This window comes from Hippichthys cyanospilos, chromosome 16, assembly GCF_059441005.1.
Source record: "Hippichthys cyanospilos isolate Australia breed blue-spotted pipefish chromosome 16, RoL_Hcya_1.0, whole genome shotgun sequence".
In the NCBI taxonomy this organism is placed as follows: domain Eukaryota; kingdom Metazoa; phylum Chordata; class Actinopteri; order Syngnathiformes; family Syngnathidae; genus Hippichthys; species Hippichthys cyanospilos.
This window is the reverse complement of record NC_142384.1, coordinates 15821735-15842381: the sequence shown is the minus strand read 5'-3', so window position 1 is coordinate 15842381 and position 20647 is coordinate 15821735. Positions and strand designations below refer to the sequence as shown.

Sequence of the window (20647 nt, the reverse complement as noted above, 5' to 3'; positions counted from 1 at the left end):
GAATATGCAGTTATATGAATGCAAATACATTGTAACAAACATCTGCATCTTGTGTTGATAGAGAACTGTTTGTCTATATTTCTTGACGCCGCTATAACCTCAGTACACATTTTCCTCTGAGGGATTTAAATCCCTGGAATTGATAAATGAATAGATGGGCTCTAGTCACGCATGCAAGTCTCAAGTGAATCTTTATCTTCACCCAAGTCAAGTTTTGCGAAAAATCAAGTTGTCCCCTTACTCTTACAGCCTTTAGCGCTTCAAATTCGTTGGGTGATTATATTGACAATAAAGCCGTTCAAATCTATTACATTCTATCCATGCATTTTCATAACACCACTTTAATAGTTATCGCTGTAAAATTCAAAACTGGTTTTAAATCCCAAACATGTTCGAACGAACGGTACTTGAAAATACTTATGAACTTGAAAATAGTCCCCTATAACGGTTTAAAAATAAGTACAGACAGTAATTTGACTGGAGTCGGTTTAACTGGGAAATAAAAAGCAGACAACGATTGGCTGACCGCCGAGATGTTCCCGCCCATCCTCAAAATGGCTCCACCTCTTGTATATAAAGGCAGAGTCGCCTTGCAGCCGGTGTGTCCGGTTGCTTCTCATGAGATTTATCTGGCAAGTATCGACAACTCCCTACAGCCACACCAAGAGCCTTTTTATATATGGATTATATAATGTAGACAACCCCTTCCGTTGTGTTCTAACGTATTTATAACTTTAATAAAAATGCGCTGATGTGACCACGTAAAAGTGACTTTGTGAAAGTTTTGATCGTAAACAAGCATGGAGCCCTAAAGGGAGCGTCTCGCCCACTGGAAGTTGATTTCAAATCCAGAGAAGATGGAAAGTCGCTCTCCGTAGAAGAAACTCCGTGAGAAAATCGGGCGAGATGGGAAAATGGGAGCTGACGATGGTAAGACGTTTTCTTAATATTGTCTTGCAAAGTTAAATGTAGAAAAAGATTTTGTAGCAGACAGAAAGAACGCTGTATTTCTGTATAATGTTATTTTGTCCCTTTTTTATCCCAGGAACATAAATTGGGTATTTCATGCTTCAAATTTGCTTGTTTGATAGAATAGTAGTAAATTGGAGCAAAAGTGATCTTGTATGCTCATTTTCAAAATGTGCAAAAAAGCTGAAACATTAAAAAAAATACTACTACCACTTACAATGCAAGTCATGTTTGAGTGGTTTAAAACCCATTCGCATAAAAATACTTACTGTACACACAACTTTAACGTGTGTGCACTGGGAGCGAGCAACAGGTTACGTAAGATTTAACAAGGTAGACACAAAGAAGTTTAATTGCGGAGAATTTATCATATAGTGTACAGAACATATAAAACAATTCTCAATATAACTCAACAAGTTATTATTGCACATAATGCGGGTTTAAAATACGCAAATTATTGGTTAAGTGAAGTGTTATGTCCATTTAAGATGTACGTACATTGTCTTTACAAATAAGACTCCATTTGTAATTTTTGTAGGAGTCACTGGTGTGGTGGCATTTATTTATTCTTGTTCCACTGTAGCCCCTCGAAGAGGATGTCATGTAAAAAAAAAAAAAAAAGTTACAATAATGATTTATCTTGCCGTCCACTAAAAGGGACATCAATAATGCTCATGGGTCAATTAAAAACCAATTACATATTTGCAAATGTCACACGACCAAACTCAGAAAACAAGTGGTCCAAGATTAGGGCTGCACAATTAATCAAACATTAATCACTATCCTGATATTGGCTTCTACGATTAATTGAGCTCATCCTAAAAAAAAATCACTTTAAAAAAGTCAAACCCTTATTTATTTATTTTATTACAAGTCAAATCAAGCATTTTGTCATTCTACCACCAGAGGGCAATGTTTCCCACATATTTGCATGATAAAAGCATCTGCTTTTCTCACCCTAATATATTATTTACCAGTGTGAAATGGCGTAGAGTTTCTCACCTGATTCCAAATCGGAATACCAAATATTTTTATTGAACGGTTAATCTGTGGTGTATTTGGTCGACCGATATTCAAATCTGGAAAAAAAAACAAGTTGTTTTCCTTTACATTATTTCAAATCGTCAGTGCAGAAAATGTACAAACACCAATCATTAAACTTCAGGTTTCTGGTTGGGTTTGTAAAATGTCAAATGGGCGGAAAAGTTGATCACCGTCGTCCTCTTCACAATCCACAGAATCCGGTGCAGGAGTGGGGTGAAGAATTTGAGGACGGCGCCGTGTACGGGATCACGCTGCACCGGGTTCCCGTTCCGTCCTCGCCCGACCCCAGCTCCAATCCATCAAGTGCTTTCGTCCAGTACAGAACCAACAAAGTGCGACGTCTGAAGGCCGCCGGTCTGCAAATGCTCGTGAGTCACCTCTTTGACCCCAACTGTGTGGAACAGGACTACGGCAGGATCTTCCTCTCCGCATACGGAACCTTCACTAGTACAGCAAAGCTATTGGAGCTCATCTTTCAAAGGTATTAGCGCGTGTTACATTTTTTTGCAATATTCATACATTTTGTGATAACACTATTGCAAAGGCTGTCCAAAAAGAAGCAACTTTTTTCTACTTCCGCATTATTTTGTTCAACCCCCGCAGAACAGCTTTCCGCTAATTCTCATTGCCAAGCGTTATCGGAAAAGGCAACCTCTAGAGCGGCAGTACAATTAGCATTTTTCTTAATTCATCTTTAAAGGCCGACAGAATATTGTGTACTCTCGATTTAAAAGGCTGGTATCATATGAACAATTGACTTCCATTCCTTAGAATCATAAGTATGTAATATATGTGTGGTATGTATGGCAACACTGCCATCCAACGGTCACAGTTAGCACTACAACTGACTTAATATTAAATAAGCACTAGTCAAGGGTGTGTGTCAGCAACCCTCCATAAAAAAACGAACTTGACCAGAATTGTATTATTTATTATTTTTATTACTATTTTAAAAGACGAGAATCCTCGTCCATGGCACTGAAAGAGTTGAAGATGGTGTCAAAGTATTTGGGAATTTATGGGTAGCCAATGGTCCTGTATCCTACTAGAACTAGATCCACTCCTCCGCTGAACAGAAACGCAATCTCATCGCCACATTCAGAACCAGAAGGGGAGAAAATTGTAATTAGCTAATCGTTAGCTAACAATTACATGTATTTGCATAGATCTTCATTGTATAGCACAATTCATTATTAATAGTGGCACCCATGGCACCTGTTCTATTATTTTTATTTTTTTACACACTCCTTTTTTTTCACTAGTTGGGACACCCCTGCCATAACCGATGACATTGAAGAGAACCAGCAGACATTTTAAATCATATGAAGGGCTGTGAAATGTGCCCGTTTGACAAACTGTCACCATTTTTTTCAGTTATTCATCTCTAAATCAAAAAGTAAAGCTCAAATCCCGTCTTTGCATATTTATGTTCCTTTGGAATCATTCCAACAATAATAACAAAAATTATGTACTGACGGGATGAGTGCGGTTTGTATGAATCAGTTGCAGGATTAGGGTTGCTTGAGAGTATGAACAAGTAACATTTCCAGCCAAACACTCAAAACATCTTGAGGAAAATATGATTGCACAAAATTTCTCTTCCCTTATGTCTGCCTCCAGAGACAGTGCAGCGTCAGAATTGGAAAACAGTGACTGCAACCTAGCGTAAGTGCCATTTTGGTTTGAAATCTGTTTAATGTAAATCATAAAATCACTGTTCTTAATTGCAGACTAGAAAATGTTCAATCAAGCATTTATACGCACACACCCCCACACTCCCATTGCCCCCACAGTCCTTTGCTGGCCTTTGTCCAAACATGGTTGGACGAATACAACGAGGACTTGAGGGATCCTCCGCTGCACTCTGACCTGCAACTTCTTTTGGATCATCTTCGGATCAGTTCCGCCATGCATGGCCAACTCCGCCGTCAGCCCAACTTCTGCTCCTTGGCCGGGCAAACAGAACATTTGCTCAGGAGGTTCCAAAAAGAAGGTGCTCCTCCGTCATACGGAGCGCATCGTTATGTTCGATGATGCGCGATTGCTCATTTTATCCTTCATCAGAATCCGAGGCGCGTTCGAGCCGACGGCTGGAGCAGCTTTCTGGTGATGAGGATTCAGGATATGAACACTCGAAAGATCTAGGCGACATTATGGATTTCTCAGCAAGAGCCGTCGCAGAGGAACTCACTCGTATGGATTCTGTAAGTGAGCGGAGGATATCTTTGAAATAAAAAGAAAACGTAATCTAGTGTTGTCTGGAGTTTTAAAAAATTGCAAGATTATCACACTTTAACAGGTGCGGTTGTAACTATTTACTATTAATTAGAAAATAACATTAATATAAACTATTGTCCATCCTGCGGTCGCAGTCTTGCTCAAACATGGCGTGTTTTTTCAATTTATCTTGGCAAAGAGCTTTCCCATGGCTCGCTACATTAGCATCTTGCTATCGTTGCTATCATTAGGTGTGGCTGGGTGCTTTGTATTTATGCAGTAGGCTAAAGTTGAGCCTAAAGGAAGTTGCTTACCACAGAGGCGGGTAAGCAACTTTCTTCTTACAAAGATGGCCTATTACTCTAGCTTCATCAAAGGTGCAGTCAGAAAAATGTTCAAGTTAAATTTACCTCTCAGTTCTGGCAACCTCACATGATTTCTTCCCTCTGTTCTGCCCCCCACAAAAGCAGCCTATCAGGTTTGTCAAACACAATGACAGCCAATCAGTGTCCGCCTCAGGGTGTGATTGACCTTTGCAAAACCTACTTTGGAATATTCGCATGAACCTTCGCTATTTTTCCAAAACTTTAGTCGACATTCAGGTTTTATGAAGGCTGACGTGTTTTTTATTGGCTCCCACTCTCAGGCTTTATTTGTCAAAGTGGTTCCTTACCAATGTTTGGGCTGCATCTGGTCACAAAGAGACAAGAAGGAGAACATGTCCCCCACTATCAAGGCCACCATCGCGCAGTTTAATGCAGTTACCAACCTTGTCATCATATCCCTGCTCTGCCGCCATTCGTGCGCCACCTCAATTCCTACACCACAACAACAAGCTCGGATTATCGAGAAGTGGATCCGAGTAGCACAGGTGGGTTTCGCTTTCTTTTCACTCTTCATTCCATCGGTTTGTCAAATCAACATCGGTGTTTACTGTAGGTAATTATTTGGATTTTCACAAAAATCATCCCAGAGTAAAAAAGAATGAAAAACAGCATACAAAGCAACAAACAAAACCCCAAAATAAAAGACTTGAGTCCTTGACAATGACCCCACAACAACTGGAAGGAAACTGGAAACTAAATACATTCACACCTAATGAGACAACATAGAATACCTGGACAAGAAACAGTTGGAGGAGGGAGCTGACAAGTGGACACACTCCCACTGACGAGGACAGACACAAGGGGAACAAAACATAAACTAAAACACATGAACAAAAACCAGGGATTGAACAAGGATGGACTCGGCTGATGGTTCAGTCTGCTCGCTTCTTTTTTTGAAAATTATGCTCTAACAACCTCAGCTAATACAAGCTGCTGCTAACAGCCGTTAGCTTCCGTTCTCTAGCTTGTCCCGTTACGATAACAATTGTAAGTAAGAATACGGCCGATATAAAAATGCACATTTGTGCGTCAAACTTTTAAGTTACCGTTTATAGGACGCGCCCACAGTTTTGGCTTTCGTATTTCGGAAATTGCGTCTTATATTTGGGGAATCACGGTAATAATCTGTATCAAAAGAAGCGAAACTAGTAAAGAGGTGTGAATATTTTGTACACATATGGCATTTGTATTTCCCTGCAGGACTGTAACAATTTGAAGAACTTTTCCTCGCTCAAGGCAATCCTGTCGGCCCTTCAGTCCAATGCAATCTATAGACTGAGAAAGACCTGGGCCGCAGTTAGCAGGTAAAGTGCGATTTTCGTTCTCGCCACTATATTTTACTGCGTGTTGCGTCGCGTTTCATAATTCTCTTTTAACGAGGGCGTTGAACCTTCCTTCGGAGCAATGTCAGCAAATTACCTGTTTTAGGATGACCCACATTACACAGTGCGTCTGAAAATTCCGCTAAGCCAGTAAAATGTCACGGATAATAAAAGCTTAACTTAATAGTGTTTTTCTGTGTTACATAACGGTTGCTTGTGGTTAAAATGCTCTGACCTATTATAAAATATTCCAGTTTATCATGAAATCAACTACCGTGAATGTTCTTGCAGGGACAGCATGGTTGCGTTTGATAACCTCTGTGAGACTTTTCCTGATGAAAATTGTCTTCTGACCACAAAAGAGCTATTGGTGGAGGTAAGACCCCCCCCCCCCCCCCAAAAAAAAAAAAAAAATCTCTCAATTAACCCGTTTTCCTCACACTTGCATACTACAAAAATTAAGACAAATAATATAAAACAGTTAGATATTCTGGCTGGATGTTTTTATTTATACTGTTACTTTAAGTAAGCATTAACAGACCAAATGAGAAGTTATATTTTTGTGCTGGGAGACACTTATTTGTTTATTTATTTTAACTAATTATTCATAAAACATGCTTTAAAATCACAGGTATTTACTTGAGCAAAATGCTTGAATTAATGTAAAAAAAAAAGGACTTGAAATAGACTTGTTTTATATATATAATATATATATATATATATATATATATATATATATATATATATATATATATATATATATATATATATATATATATATATATATATATATATTTAAAACAAATACAACTGTTGAACAAAACTACCAAATTTGGTGTGTTTCTCTGAGATGGTATGCCAAAAATGTTCAGCTAATATGGTGTTTCAACATGCAAAGTGTCAGGTCGTCAGGCAACTTTTGTAAAGTAAAACGACATGAATGCCCATCTTTGTTTTGGCGCGTCCGACTCTCCTTTTAGTTTTGTTGCAAAATTAGCTTCAGAGTTCAGCTGCCACCAAAAGTAAATACAATTGAGTATTTTGACAGCCATAATTATTTTAATGTTGATGAATCTGTCATGTCATGTGGCCAACTTATGCTTTATAAGACTTATCATTGGTGTGAGTACAGCACGTGAAAACAGATGACATTGTTTGCTCAGCGCGATAAATATTTTTATACTACGTGACTGTTGTTCAAGAGGAACGACCTTCATTTTAACCTACCTGTTAATGTGTATGAGAGCAAGTCCGTGAAGCCGTCTCACCTACATTCCTTGAAAAAAAAAAAAAATCACTGATCTTAAGTGAGGCATTTAAAAGCATTACGTTAAAATAGAAAGCGCATGCAGTGCAATGCAACCTTCCATACATGATATATAAACTGTAAATGAATGACTTGATGAAGAAACTGCCTGGTACAAGATGAACATTGATTTTTTTTCTCTATTTTTGTAAGGGTGAAGAATCATGTTTTCATGGTGACCAAAATATTGACTGTAAAACTCGAGTGCTTCTGCAGTTTGTTCTTTTTTTTTTCCTGTCGTCTCCTTCAGGCAATTTAATTGGCATCATGTGAATGTTGAGTACCATATATCTGCGCAATGGGGTTACTAAGAATTTACAAAGACTGTTGAGCACTCATCCTTATGCACGAGGTTTACTCCTCCTATCGCATTCAAATAAAAATGACAAACGTGGCTTCCCCCCCTTTCCTTGGAAAACAATTAAACAGGATATGCAGGTTAATGTGTACCATAGTCCATTCTCTAAAGTTTGGAGGTCAGATTTTACTCCATAAACCAGAATTCTAGTTGACGTGTGTTTCATGCTATAATGTTGCAGATTTCGCAGACAGGTAAATGCAGATGTAATGTTATGCATTGCATGAAATAAAAATGCTTACCTGCAGCAAAATAAAAGCTTTTCCGTAACAGTTAGTGTTTGGAAAGCCTTTTGTCAACTGCAAGTATCACAATGTACAGCAAGAACTTTGCAGTCAGGCTAAGCCACTCAATGAAGTCATTGAAAGGCTTGCAAATGTCATAAATTGTTCGCTAGCTCCCTCTGGTGGTTTTGAGGTCCCAACATCAAAATTTCTATTGCACACTGTTTGCGAGTTGCCGTTGAATGGATCAATGCAAAAATCGGGGGAAATGCATAGTAAAACATTGGGTTTTTCTTATGTCCAAAATTGACAATATTTCCGCTTTTGAATGGCAGTAAATGAGTCCGACATCGGCTACATTAGACATCTATAGGGTGTACCCCTGGATCTCTCGTTTGCAAGCATTTAGAAGGGACGGCAGCGTCATGTTTTGACAATCTATGCAATATTTTAGCCTCCCAGGGTTAATATTCAAGTGGGTAAACGTAACATAGCTCCCTGTAACCTCCTTCGATGGGACTGAGGTCAAACGACGATAGATGGTATTTTCTCCCATTTTATCCAAGCAGTTTCACATTCAGACAGCTTTTGCTCAGGAAGTGGGGGAAATTTACATGAAGTAACACGTGTAGGATGTTGTAGTAGCATTTTTAATGGCAAGACAAGCTTTCAAAAATCACTTTGAGGAGATCATTTCACATCACCAAACTATTTTTGGCCCAACTCCGTTTCAAATGGCCGCAGCTCCATCAGGATTATAGGTCAGTAATAATAGACTCGAGCAGAGTGCTCGATGAGTCATCCGCACGGACTCCCAGACTTGAAACACGAGCCGACGGCGCTACTAACGCAGACCGATATACCTCGAATGAAAGTAGGACACGCATGCCACTTAAAGGTTGTGCGTTTGGGCTCGAAAGGAAGATTAAAATCCTGACTGTAGCCTCATTCAACTTTTGTATTGTTACAGAATTCATCCAGTGGCGTGGTGCCTTACCTCGGTACCTATCTAACCGTCCTCACCATGCTTGACACAGCCCTGCCAGACACAGTGGAGGTATATACTTTTTTTTTTCCCCTGAGTTGCCATGGTTTTTATTTGACTGTCTAATCATTGGATTTACTCCGATTTGTTTTTTATTCCATTTCTTGGGAGGATAAAATGATTTAAGGTTGTTATCCTCAAGGGGATCTTACAGTAGTGTACATAGTGGCTGTTTTTTTAGCTACTCAGTGCAGCAAAACACAAATAAATAGGCGGAAAAGTCATTCCCACACTGCTTTTTAAAGCTCATGAAAAATATATGAGGTTATAAGAAAATGCTGGGAGAATTTTTCATTTTCCACCTGTAGAAAATAAAATGTCAATTTTTATGTAAATATATATGAACATATGTGCTGTTTATCATTCTCTTTTAAAGCATCACAAATTTTCTTACATTCTTTATGCTTCTTCATAGCCATGAAAAATAAATGAGGTTATAAGAAAATGCTGAGAGAATATTCATTTTTTCACTAGTAGGAAAGAAAATGTCGTGAAAACAATTTTTATGTAAATGTCTATGAAAATGTGTACTATTTATCATTCTCTTATGAAGCATCATTAATTGATTTATTTCCTTATATACTATATACTAAAAAGCCATGAAAAATATGTGGTTATTAAAAAACGCTAGGAGAATTTTCATTTTTTTCTCCTTTAAAGAAAAATCCATTTTTTATGCGAATATCCATGAATATTTGTGCTGTTTATGATTCTCTCATCACAAATAAACTTTAACCACTAAATTAAAGATTGATTGATTTTCTTACATCCTTTATGCTTCTTAAAATGAAGGAAGTTACATATTTGTTTTATTTTTATTACTGGTTCAATCATTTATTATTGCGATAAACACCCTTATAAAATGTCAAATTTTTTGACAGGCTGGACTCATAAACTTTGAGAAAAGGAGGAGGGTGAGTCGCTACTCTCTTTAAATTTCTCGATTATTTGTTTGACTTGCAGCAGTTGTTCTTGTTCCAGTATGGAATTTTTTTCAGATATTTGAAATCTGTCCATCTAAAACGTTTCTGTTCCTGCAGGAATTTGAGGTTCTGTCCCAAATAAGGCAGCTGCAATTGTCCTGTTCTCAATTCAACCAACCTCATCACCCCAGAATTGCCGCCTGGATGCAAGGGCAAAAACTGCTCACTGATCAAGAAAGGTGCATTGGGAGACAATTTTCTTAACTAATTTCAAATCATATAAATAATGCAATCACTCACTGTACTCCAATACGTACATACCGTAATCTTAAACAATGAGGTCGATAGAGCAATTTTTCAGCAATAAACACAATCTCCCAATTGGCTGTATCTTTCTTTAAAATGAAAACCAGTCCTGGGTGCGTGTTCCCTGTTTTTTTGCGGTTAATGGGGAGCGGAAAAAGTAAACAGAGATTGTACGCACATAAATAAAGGGTTTTAAATACAGTATGTTTAGTAACCTCCCACCCATTCCCACATTGCAACTGTTCTTAAAGGGCCAGCACCAGTCTAGTTTGTCACCCTGTTCAATCTGCCCACAGCCCACCCCCTCCCCCACATGTAATTCTCCGTACAGCTACAAGCACACATCTTAACAGTTGTGCCGAGTTCTTGCCAAAACACTCAGATATTGTGGTTTAGTTTTTAGCAACAGTATTCGAACAAGCTTTTAGACTGCTTCAATTCCATGTAAGTACTGAGCGTGGGAGTTGCAGTGCATCATTCGCTGCTGTGGAGTGATGCTTCTTTCATAGAAAAAAAAAATAACGCAAAGGACCGCGGCCGCGAAGAGTGAGGCACAAAGTGGCGAGGGAACACTGTACGTAGGATTAATCGGATGTTCCATCATGATAGTGTTATGTAATTTTTACAGCTACGAACTTTCAAGACAGTTGGAGCCTCCAGTGGATGCTTGTTCACCAACCACTTGGAGCCACAGGACACTCACGAAGAAACTATCCTCGTGAGTATCATGTGACAGTACGAGGCCTGCAAACTAAATCCACGCCCACCCGCACATTTCACAGCGTACTTTGCCGTCAAAATGTTTTCATGACGCAAGATTGGAAAAGCCCCAAATAATCTGACGCGAGATCTTTCTTTAGTCTCTTGATGATGAGCGACGGACCCAAAAGGCTCCCAGCGGACCAGATTAGTGTTTCATCTTCAGGATCAAGTGGTTCTGAGTTGGAGGATCTGTCCTCTCCCAACTCTGCCTGTTCCATCAGACTGCAGGTAAAGTGTGGGTATGCGTGAGAAACCCAAATAGCAAGTAACAGGCTTCTTTAATTAATTGGGATGCAGACCCACTGAGGTTCAGATGATTGTAGCTATCGTACATCTATACGTCAGGTTATAATTTGTTTGTACAATGTGCGGTCTTAATTATGAATAATTTTCTGATTTTATCTCCTGCAGTGCTTCCATAGTTCTTGCAACAATGTGTCAGAGGTCTTCTCTTCATCCTCCTCTCCATGCTCTTCGACGGCCTTGTCTCCAGGCTCCCAAACCCCCTCCGGCTCGTCTTCGGACTCCCTCTGCTCCTCTGCCGCTTCCTGTGTGGCCTCTCCGCTCTCTGCGACCCTCAACCACAAGCGTTCCGTGTCCATGACCTCCTTGCCCGTCTACAACCGCCAAAGTGCCGACTCCTGCATCGTGAGGGTCAGCGTTGACCTGGGCCACAACAATGGCAACATGTACAAGAGTGTCTTGGTGAGTTTTCTTTTGCATACTCGTTATTTTCAGAGGCGCGGCAATTAATTGATTGACGCTTGCCAGATAAAGAAAACAAACTTTGCACATCTCTGTCGGACGCAGCGGCTGTATACACAGAAACTAGTGTGTTGCTCGTTGTCGCTGCCCCGTGAGCCGGAGGTGTCATGTGATTAAATCAGCCTATTGTAACACAGCTTGGAATCAACTGAAATTAGAGCAATTATTCATAAACGCCTGAAGAGGGAGGCAAAACAGCACAAACACTAGCGAACTCTTACATGTCATGGCCAGTTCATTATTTTGGGTGCGGCCCAGTACAGTTCATGTACCTCTGGCTTAAATTATTGCTGCACTAGCCAATTATAAAAATCTTTTAACTCTTTTAGCGCCATGGATGATATTTCTCGTCTTTTAAAATACTCACATTGTGTGCCAAAGATGAGAATTCTCGTCAAACGTTTTTTTGATGAAAGGGTAGCTCGCTGACACACTTGGCAAGTGCTGATTTCAATATTAAGCCAAATGAGCACCGTAGTGATGAACTGTGACCATTAGATGGCAGTGTTCCTCAAGAAAACTATGAAGAAAGCCCCACATACTACACATACATTACATACATGTAATTCCAAGTGAGCAATGGAAATCTTTCATATGATACCACCCATATTTACATGGACATTGCACACAATATTCCGTCGGCCTTAAAAGATGAGTGAAAATGCTAAAAATCGTTTGGCATTCTAGAGGCTACCTTTTCTGATAACGCTTGGCACTGAAAGAGTTCATTCGAAAAATTGTTTCAATACACTTTTTTCCGTCCTCAATGCAATACTTTCAGCAGATCAAAACCCACGAACAACCCGCAAAAATGTGAAATTGCAAATTCCAGTTGACACTATTTACCTTTGAGTTGTCATGCATGGTTGACATTATGAAAAGTACACTAAATGAGTCATGCGTATCATCTATTTAAGTCTTTGTTCTGTGTGATTTCTTTGTTTTGTCATAGTTGACCAGCCAGGACAAAACTGCGCATGTGATTCAGCGGGCTTTAGACAAACATCACCTGGATCACATGAACTGGCGGGAATTCACTCTGACGCAAGTCATCTCGCCGGAGAGAGGTCAGAGCACACACCTTAAGTTCTTAATTTTGCTAGGTGACGTTCATTTTACATTCCGCATGTTCAGATTTTATTGTAGTATCAACTGAGCGACTTCATATCATTCAAGACATAGCCATTAACTGGTCTCTACCGCCACCTACTGTCTTGAGGTGAAACACAAGTCAACAAAGAATTCTCTGCTTGCTGACATAGTTAGACCGCCGCTGAATGGAATGTAGCAAAAATTGCGGGACAATCAATGTAATAAATCCTCTTAAAATGCATCTCAAAATTTGTAATTATAATGGTTTTATATGGTCCAAAATTTGGACAATAATTATTTTCGTGCACAAAATCTCGCACATCCAGCTGCAATCACATAGAATTGTCGGAATCGTGATATTTTAACATTTTACATATTTTAATCATCTTTTCAGCTCCCTAGTGTTTTTCCCATTGATTCTTTTATGATACCTTAAAAACAGTCAAAGGAATTTCCATGATTTGTCACATAATGCCACAAGGTTAAAGTATATAATTGTTCTTGTGTTTGAGATTGCACAGTTCTACCTTATCAAGTTTCGAGTGGTTGTCATCTCCTCATTTGATCGTTTTGATCAGTACCTGTAACAAAATATTCTGTTTTCAGAGTTGCTCATACCAGACAAAGCAAACGTCTTCTACGCTATGTCAACCACTGCAAACTTTGATTTCGTCCTGCGTCGATTCCACATGGGCCACAAGAAACCCCTGAGAGCCACTTCAAGTCTTGGGCGCTACACAAAATGAAGCCAGGAAAGCTCGTGAGGAACTTTTAAAAAGGAGAAAATGTGAAGCTCTTATGGTAGTGAAGAAGATGAAAAAAAGGAAAATAGCACTTTATGAATGATTCTCACAACAATGGGACTAAACTTTAAAAAATACCTAATCATTAGGTCCTAATATATTGTGTATTTCTGAAGAAATGAACAATGTCGTAATATCCATTTGTTTTGTTAGGCACAACGTTTCTACACCATTGCAAAAAACTGCTATATAGATTATGAATTCAAAACTGAGCTTTATTATCTTTTTATATGTATATTTTTGGAGAGGGTGTGGCCTCTCATTAGGTCGTTAAAAGCTCAAATGTTGCAATTTGGGCGGGGTGGAGGGGGTCAAGTGCCAAGTACAGACTACAAAAAGAAATCTGTGATCCACCACCTGTTTGACTCCACCTGCTGTTGCTGGGAAACTTTGCATACGTGGCTGACAGCCCTGACTGGAAGGTTGACGTCCCAGGCTTCTAGTAACCATGGCAACAAAAGAGACTTTTAGAGACAATAGATGAACATGTTTTCCAATCTTGGAGATATTTCATGTTTATATGCTGCCTATGCTCCTTGAATGGTAGCCAAATTAAAGCCTGAACCAAAATCACCTCATTTTAAATGCTACTCGATTGTAATGATGTTGAAATTATTTAAAATGTTGAATGAATTAAGTGAATGACTAATGCCTGAAGATATTTGTACCTTCTATCATTTCAACATCAGCTAATTCTGAAAGTAATTTTCTAGCTTATTGTATAAGTGTGATATAAAAGTGATACAGTGTAAGGAAACTCACTATTTATTTGCGATGAGAGCAAAACAGAACAATGACAAAAGTCTTAAGTATGAAAAGGCATACTCCAAAAATAAATTCATGTTGAGCTTTGAGAAAAATGGCCGCTAGATAGCGGTAAACACACGTATTTAACTCGCTTGCAAGCTGGTGTAAAACGACTGTAGTGTTGTCTCGTCGCCACCTGACGGCAGCAAGCAACTTTGGAGTGACCTCTTAACCTTCAATTAGAAAACGGAATCAAACATGAATAATGTTCTACTATGGCGTCCTTACACGCAGTGGAGCATCGTCATTTATGCTATGTTATTCATATATGTCTGTCTGTCTGTCTGTCTATCTATCTATCTATCTATCTATCTATCTATCTATCTATCTATCTATCTATCTATCTATCTATCTATCTATCTATCTATCTATCTATCTATCTATCTATCTATCTATATCTATGTTTTTGTATTTGAAATATTTTTAAAAAGATAATATGGAAAAAAGAATTATTCAGGAATAACAGTTTCAAATAATACAAATAGTTACAAATAAATTAAAAAAGAAAATGTAAAAAAAATGAAAAATAAGATAAATAAAAACATATTCATAAAAGAAATAAAAAAAAGAATATGTAGAACAGACCACGCCTGAAAATAAATGATTAAAACAGCACCAAAATCAACCAAATGAGTTTTCCTTTTTCCCAAGTGAATGCAATACACTTTCAGTAACAAGATTAAAACAGGAATAACAATAGCAAAAAAATTTTTTTCCTACTCAGGAGCGGGACAGAGGTTTCCATGTGGCTGTTATTTGCTTAGGATGCACAGGTCAGCATTTCTTCACGAGAAACAGAACACTGCTCCCATCTCACACTTTCTCATGTATTATGTATGCGTGTGAGCTTCAGCCATGTGTGCAAAACGCATGTTGTATCCACCATGCCCTCTTTGCCTTTGGTGTGTGTAGCGGGCCCAGCAGACACGGTGAGACTTTCAAGGTCTTATCTGGATTTGTCAAGGAAATTGCTTATGCAGGTCTCTAATGAGGATTGATGAGACATCCAGTTCACCTGTCAGTAAGATCAATGATGCTCACCTCCCCTGACCTCAAGGTGGAAGAAGAAGTCAGAGATCTAATTCACATTATTTGCATCCTCAAAATTATTGCTAGCTCAGCATTAACATTGTCCGTGACTTCCAGCTTCGAATTTTTGCACTTTTTTTTATGGATGTTCAAACGTGCCATCGGTGTCTGATTTATTTAACTATAGACGCGTTCAAACTTCATTTGTATTAGTCCACAAAAAAAGAAAAAATCATCCTGAAGCGTTCTCTCTTGGATCATCAAAGAAATAAAAAAGGAATAACTTAATTATTGATTAATATTTTTCCACAAAAAAAAATCAGTATAAAGTGTAAAAAATGAATAAATATTTGTCCATAGAAAAATATTAAACATTAAGCATCCTGTTTTGAGGTTACAGTAGTGTTCACAAAAATAAATCATTAATTTAATTATTCATAAATATTTGTCCACAAAAAGAATCAAATGTCAGACCTGTTTTCAAAAAGAAATAATTATTATTTGTCCACTGAAAATTATTCATCATAAAGCATCCTTTTCCCTGCAAAAAATAATCAATATTAAGTGTCAGATCTTTTCTCCTCCCAAAAAATAATTAGAAATAAATATTTATCCACAGAAAAATATTCAACATAAAGCGTCCTGCTTTGACCCATTGACCAAAATAAATCATTAACTTAATTATGAATAATTGTGCCCCAAAAAATAATCAACACCTGTTCTCAAAAAGAAATACTGATGAATAAATATGCATCCGTAGAAATATATTCAACATTTGAGATCATACTAGAGATGTGTTCACCGAAATAAATCATTAACTTGACAGGTAACGAGAGGAGTCACGTGACAAATTTGGCCCAACCGTTCTCGTATGGAAGCTAGCTTTTTGAAATTGAATAACCTACTGAACATATGAACTTATGTTTCCATGAAACAATTCATTCGTTCGATAATTACTTTTAAAAAAGATTTTTTGCACGTTTGTTTAATATAAACCCCCTGCGGTTCCTTCAAGTACCCCCAGGGGTGCCAGCCCCCCCATTTGAGAACCCCTGCCCGAGTAGTTAAATGTTTTTATCTGCGGGGTGCTAAAATCGGTACGGCTGCGCCGATTCCGGTCTTTTACGCTCAGTATCCGGATAAGTGTGTGTATACCTTGCGCGTCCTGTATTTCTTGCTTTGTTTTTCATCCACGGTGTACTGTAGATGTTTCACTTGTGCCCACTGACTGTAAAATGTGCTTGGAAACCAGGTCAGTGCTCTGTTTGCATGCGCGCACACTCGATAAACACGGCCTTCTTCCCCATTCCTAGAAGAGGAAGCTGAAGGTCACACGGGTATTCAAACACATGCGCCCGTTACGTCTCAAACACAATGAAAAAAAGAAACAGGACTTTCATTTGAAACGTGTCCGCTGCACACATGCTCACCTCGCATACCTCACGCTTGTGTAAGAAATGAGCGGTTGCACCGCGAATGTGCCCCCCCCCCCCCCCCCCCCACACACACACACACACACTTGCATGCAGAAAGTATATGCTGACTTGTTTACAGGCTTAAAAAAATGCCTTATGCACAGTAATAGATACTTTTTTTTTTTTTGAAACTGAGGCCCCACTCCAAGAGATGCGCCCCCTCCTTCCGCTCAGGAAGAAAAATGGGTGGTAACTATAATTACCCCAGTTCATAGACCATATTATAACACACGTGGAAAGACTTCACCCAGCTGCACAAATTTGCTCGTCAAAACAGTGGCGCGTTTTGAGACAATCCCAATGTGTTTCTGAATTGCATGGATGGAAAAAAGGGGCCTCGCGTTCTTAACTTGTAAATGTGTGCCTTTGCAATGATAAATATACACAATCGGTATATTAATTAATTTTCCCTCTTCAAACCTATGGAACACACACGCACTTTAAAAACAAGGCTTTATTTATGCACTTGGTTATTTATTTAGACTAAGCTGTAACCCATATATATATATATATATATATATATATTTATATATATATGTATATATATATATATATATATATATATATATATATATATATATATATATATATATATATTATACATAAAATATTATATAGTAAAATATTTATACTTACCTGTATATTGCTTTTTTCTTTTGTTTAATGTGAAAAAAAGATACAGATTAAGGTATATTTATCCAATTTTTATAGATAATATTCTTCTTCATAGTGAGCATGTGGAGTAGGTGGGTGGGTGGGCGGGGCACAAAAAGCTTTCTCTTTCCTGGGAGGGCTTGGCAAAATATAATTGAGAAGCACTGCAATATAGGGAAATCATTGACTGAAAGATACTAGGGAGCTGAAATTTCACTCAGATAACATGACCCAAAAATGGTCAAAATACTGCACAGGCTTTAAAAAAAAAGTGTTATTCTGGATTATTTTTTTGGTCCACTGTTTTAGGAGCGCACAGTCCTTGCCGCTTGCCGTCATGCATAGTTTTTCATTGTGTGGCTTTATTACTTGTGATCGATTGTTATTTTTAAGTACATGTTCTGCACTGTAAATTTCAAGCTGACTTGTCTAATTTTAGCTAAGTAGGCAGGCTTGTGCACATTATCTTTACGGTTGCATTTCGATTGTGTGTGTGTGTGTGTGTGTGTGTGTGTGCATGAATGAATGTGTGTGACAAGTGAAAGAGTGCGCCTCCCCCAGCGTGAGTCATAGCGTGACGTGAACGGCCTGTGTCACTCACACGCTTGGCCTCAGCACATGGCTCCTAGACAACACACTCCCAGCCTTCACGTGCTGCGCTCACCCCCCCCCCCCCCCCCCCCCCCTCCGTCTTTTACTGAGAATCCACCTTGGCTCTGTCAACTACTGCACAAACCATGTAACTGTTGATTTATTTCAGTGCATCTTGATAGCTTTTTTTTTTTCTTGTCTCCAATCAACACACATTTTCATTCCTTGTTGTTTTCATTGGTCTCACTCATATTTCATTCAATGTTGTGAAAGTTTCTGTCATGCGATTATTTTATAGCGAGCCGAAGCTTTCAATCATTCAAAGATCGGGAAAGCAGATAAGAAGTCATATGCTTTTTGGAAATGGGGACATTTCTTCGAAATTTGATGAGCGAGAAACTGTAAGGAGGTCAGGTCAAATTTGGAAGCCTGCCCGCTAGCTACACAAACTCACGGGCATTTTTTTCCCAGAATGAAACCGGCTCTGTCCTCTCAAATACCTCATATTTTCAACACATTGAAGAACCATTCTAGCATCTACTTGCTCACGAAATATTGTCAAGTTAGGGCAGTGCTTCTCAAATAGTGGGGCGGGCCCCCTGGGGGGGGGTGATCCCAGGAAAAAGGCTTTGTTTTCATCACGTGGAATGCAATTGCAATAAAGTCATCATTTTCATCATTTTCTTTTAGTTTCAGGCACTTTGGTGCACTTGCTTCTTTTTTTTCACGTTTTAGACTAAGCTATAACCCGTATAAACACGATAAAAATAATTAAAAGTTGTTGAAAGTTGATTTATAGTGTGTTTTTCTAACCCTAACCCTAAAAAGGATACATGTGTAGGTATAAAACAATTTTCATCAGTAATAATCTTATTTATATTCAGTGCATGGACTTGGGGGGGGGGGGGGGGGGGGGGGGGGGAGTTTTCTCTTTTCTAGGGGGGGCCTGGCAAAATATAGTTGAGAAACTGAGGGTAAGGTTCATCATCCGAGCAATCCTGAGCAAAATCCGTTTTAAAGTCATCTTTCTTTATGGACATGTTTATCTGCATACATGTTGTTTCGTCAGACTTTATGTCGCTCAGAGACAAGGTTTGGCACACTTTGCTTGTTTTTTTTCTTATTTCAAGGGGAATTATGGATTTTCATCATTGAAAACAGGAAACAGGAAATGCCAGGACCCCTTAAGAAAATTCTTTGCCATTCTTTGACAAATATTCGCAAGAAATTGAAAGTGAAAAAAAAAATTGTACATTTAACATGCCATTTTTGTGACTGTTTGCAAAAATTTTCCTTAGCATGTTTTGCATTTTTTTGTTTGTATCTATTTTAATCTGTGTGTTTTTGTTTTTTTTGCACTTTTTTTGTGATTGTATGTCTTTTTTTAGGTTAGGTTTAGGAGTAAACACAATGGAAAATGCGTGCATGTGTTTTTTTATTTTTTATTTTTATTTAAAAAGGACATCAACTTTTTCGCCCGTCGCTCTAAAAGAGCCGTTATCCGATATCGGCCTGCGCGAATCCGCCGAAACCAAAGCAAAAACGACCACAACCGGCACAAGCATATATCCAAGCATGTTCTGTGTCGCCATGGCGATGCCGATTCATGTGCTATTAACGATGCAGGCGCGTTTAGTGACATGCTGTTAACACAGCAAACACAAACAACAGCTGGTATTGTAAATGTTCCACTGGCGCTGCTCCGTGCCCTTGGTGCAGCATGTTTGCATAAATGCTAGTCTGCAGCGCCGTTGCTTTATGTAACCGTCGGTTTGGGGCCGAGTCAAGGTGTTACAGTAACACGTTGTGCGCTGGCTGCATGTGAGCAACAACTCACATGGGGCCCGCGGCTCGCCCTCCTTCCTCCCCCTTCAGGTGTTTGGATTAGAGAAGGAAGGACTGAGTGGCGAGCAAAGGGGAGGCCGGCGTTACTGTCAAATCGGCTTTCCGCCCGCCCGCTCCGCCTTCATTATTTGCGCGTCGCTTATTTTGAGTATACACACAGCTATGCTTTTACTGGCCTTGATTTTTTTTTCAATAGCGCAGGCTAAAATTATTCCCGGCTACAGTTGTTACTGTCAATACCTGGATCTACTTCGTCTTTCGTGCTACGGAAAAAGCAATGAAGAGAAAAGCGCCCGTATGACACGATTTGATCATGTTTTGGCAGCAGCTTCATTGCAGAACAAAAAGCCAAAGTGTTACATTTTGCCATTGTTGTGATTTCCATTGTTGAGCTTTCTTTTCATAGATTAAAATAATAGGAAACTTTTTTTGGGGCTTATTGCTGCAGCCTCTGGATTTTTTTTTCTTTTTTTTGCTATTCAGCTCACTCACATTTTGGATTTTAGCTGTATGCTAAACTCATTTTTATCATGGGCCACATTGTTGTTATAGTTATAGACTGTGAAGTCAAATAAATTTGACACATTTTGAAATCAGAGGCCGCTAAAAACTGTTCAATTGATATTGGTAACAAAAAAATGTGTAAAAGTTGAAGATACATAGCAAGTTTGGTATTTAAGGTAGAAATTTATAGTCATGATTGGCATTTCGCAGGCCACGTTAA

At 38.7% G+C, this 20647-nt stretch overlaps 1 protein-coding gene across 1 annotated transcript; it reads left to right on the top strand.

Moving 5' to 3' along the window:
• The first annotated feature begins 620 nt into the window (after window positions 1-620).
• Window positions 621-14155, top strand: rgl3b (ral guanine nucleotide dissociation stimulator-like 3b). Its single transcript, XM_088436292.1, has 16 exons — window positions 621-930; window positions 2208-2494; window positions 3634-3678; window positions 3807-4006; window positions 4078-4217; window positions 4877-5101; window positions 5817-5920; window positions 6230-6314; window positions 8797-8883; window positions 9753-9785; window positions 9912-10033; window positions 10729-10818; window positions 10961-11090; window positions 11274-11567; window positions 12580-12694; window positions 13326-14155. Exons 1-16 carry the CDS (start codon window positions 907-909, stop codon window positions 13463-13465), a joined length of 2121 nt encoding a protein of 706 aa, XP_088292418.1. The 5' UTR covers window positions 621-906; the 3' UTR covers window positions 13466-14155.
• The last annotated feature ends 6492 nt before the right edge of the window (window positions 14156-20647 follow it).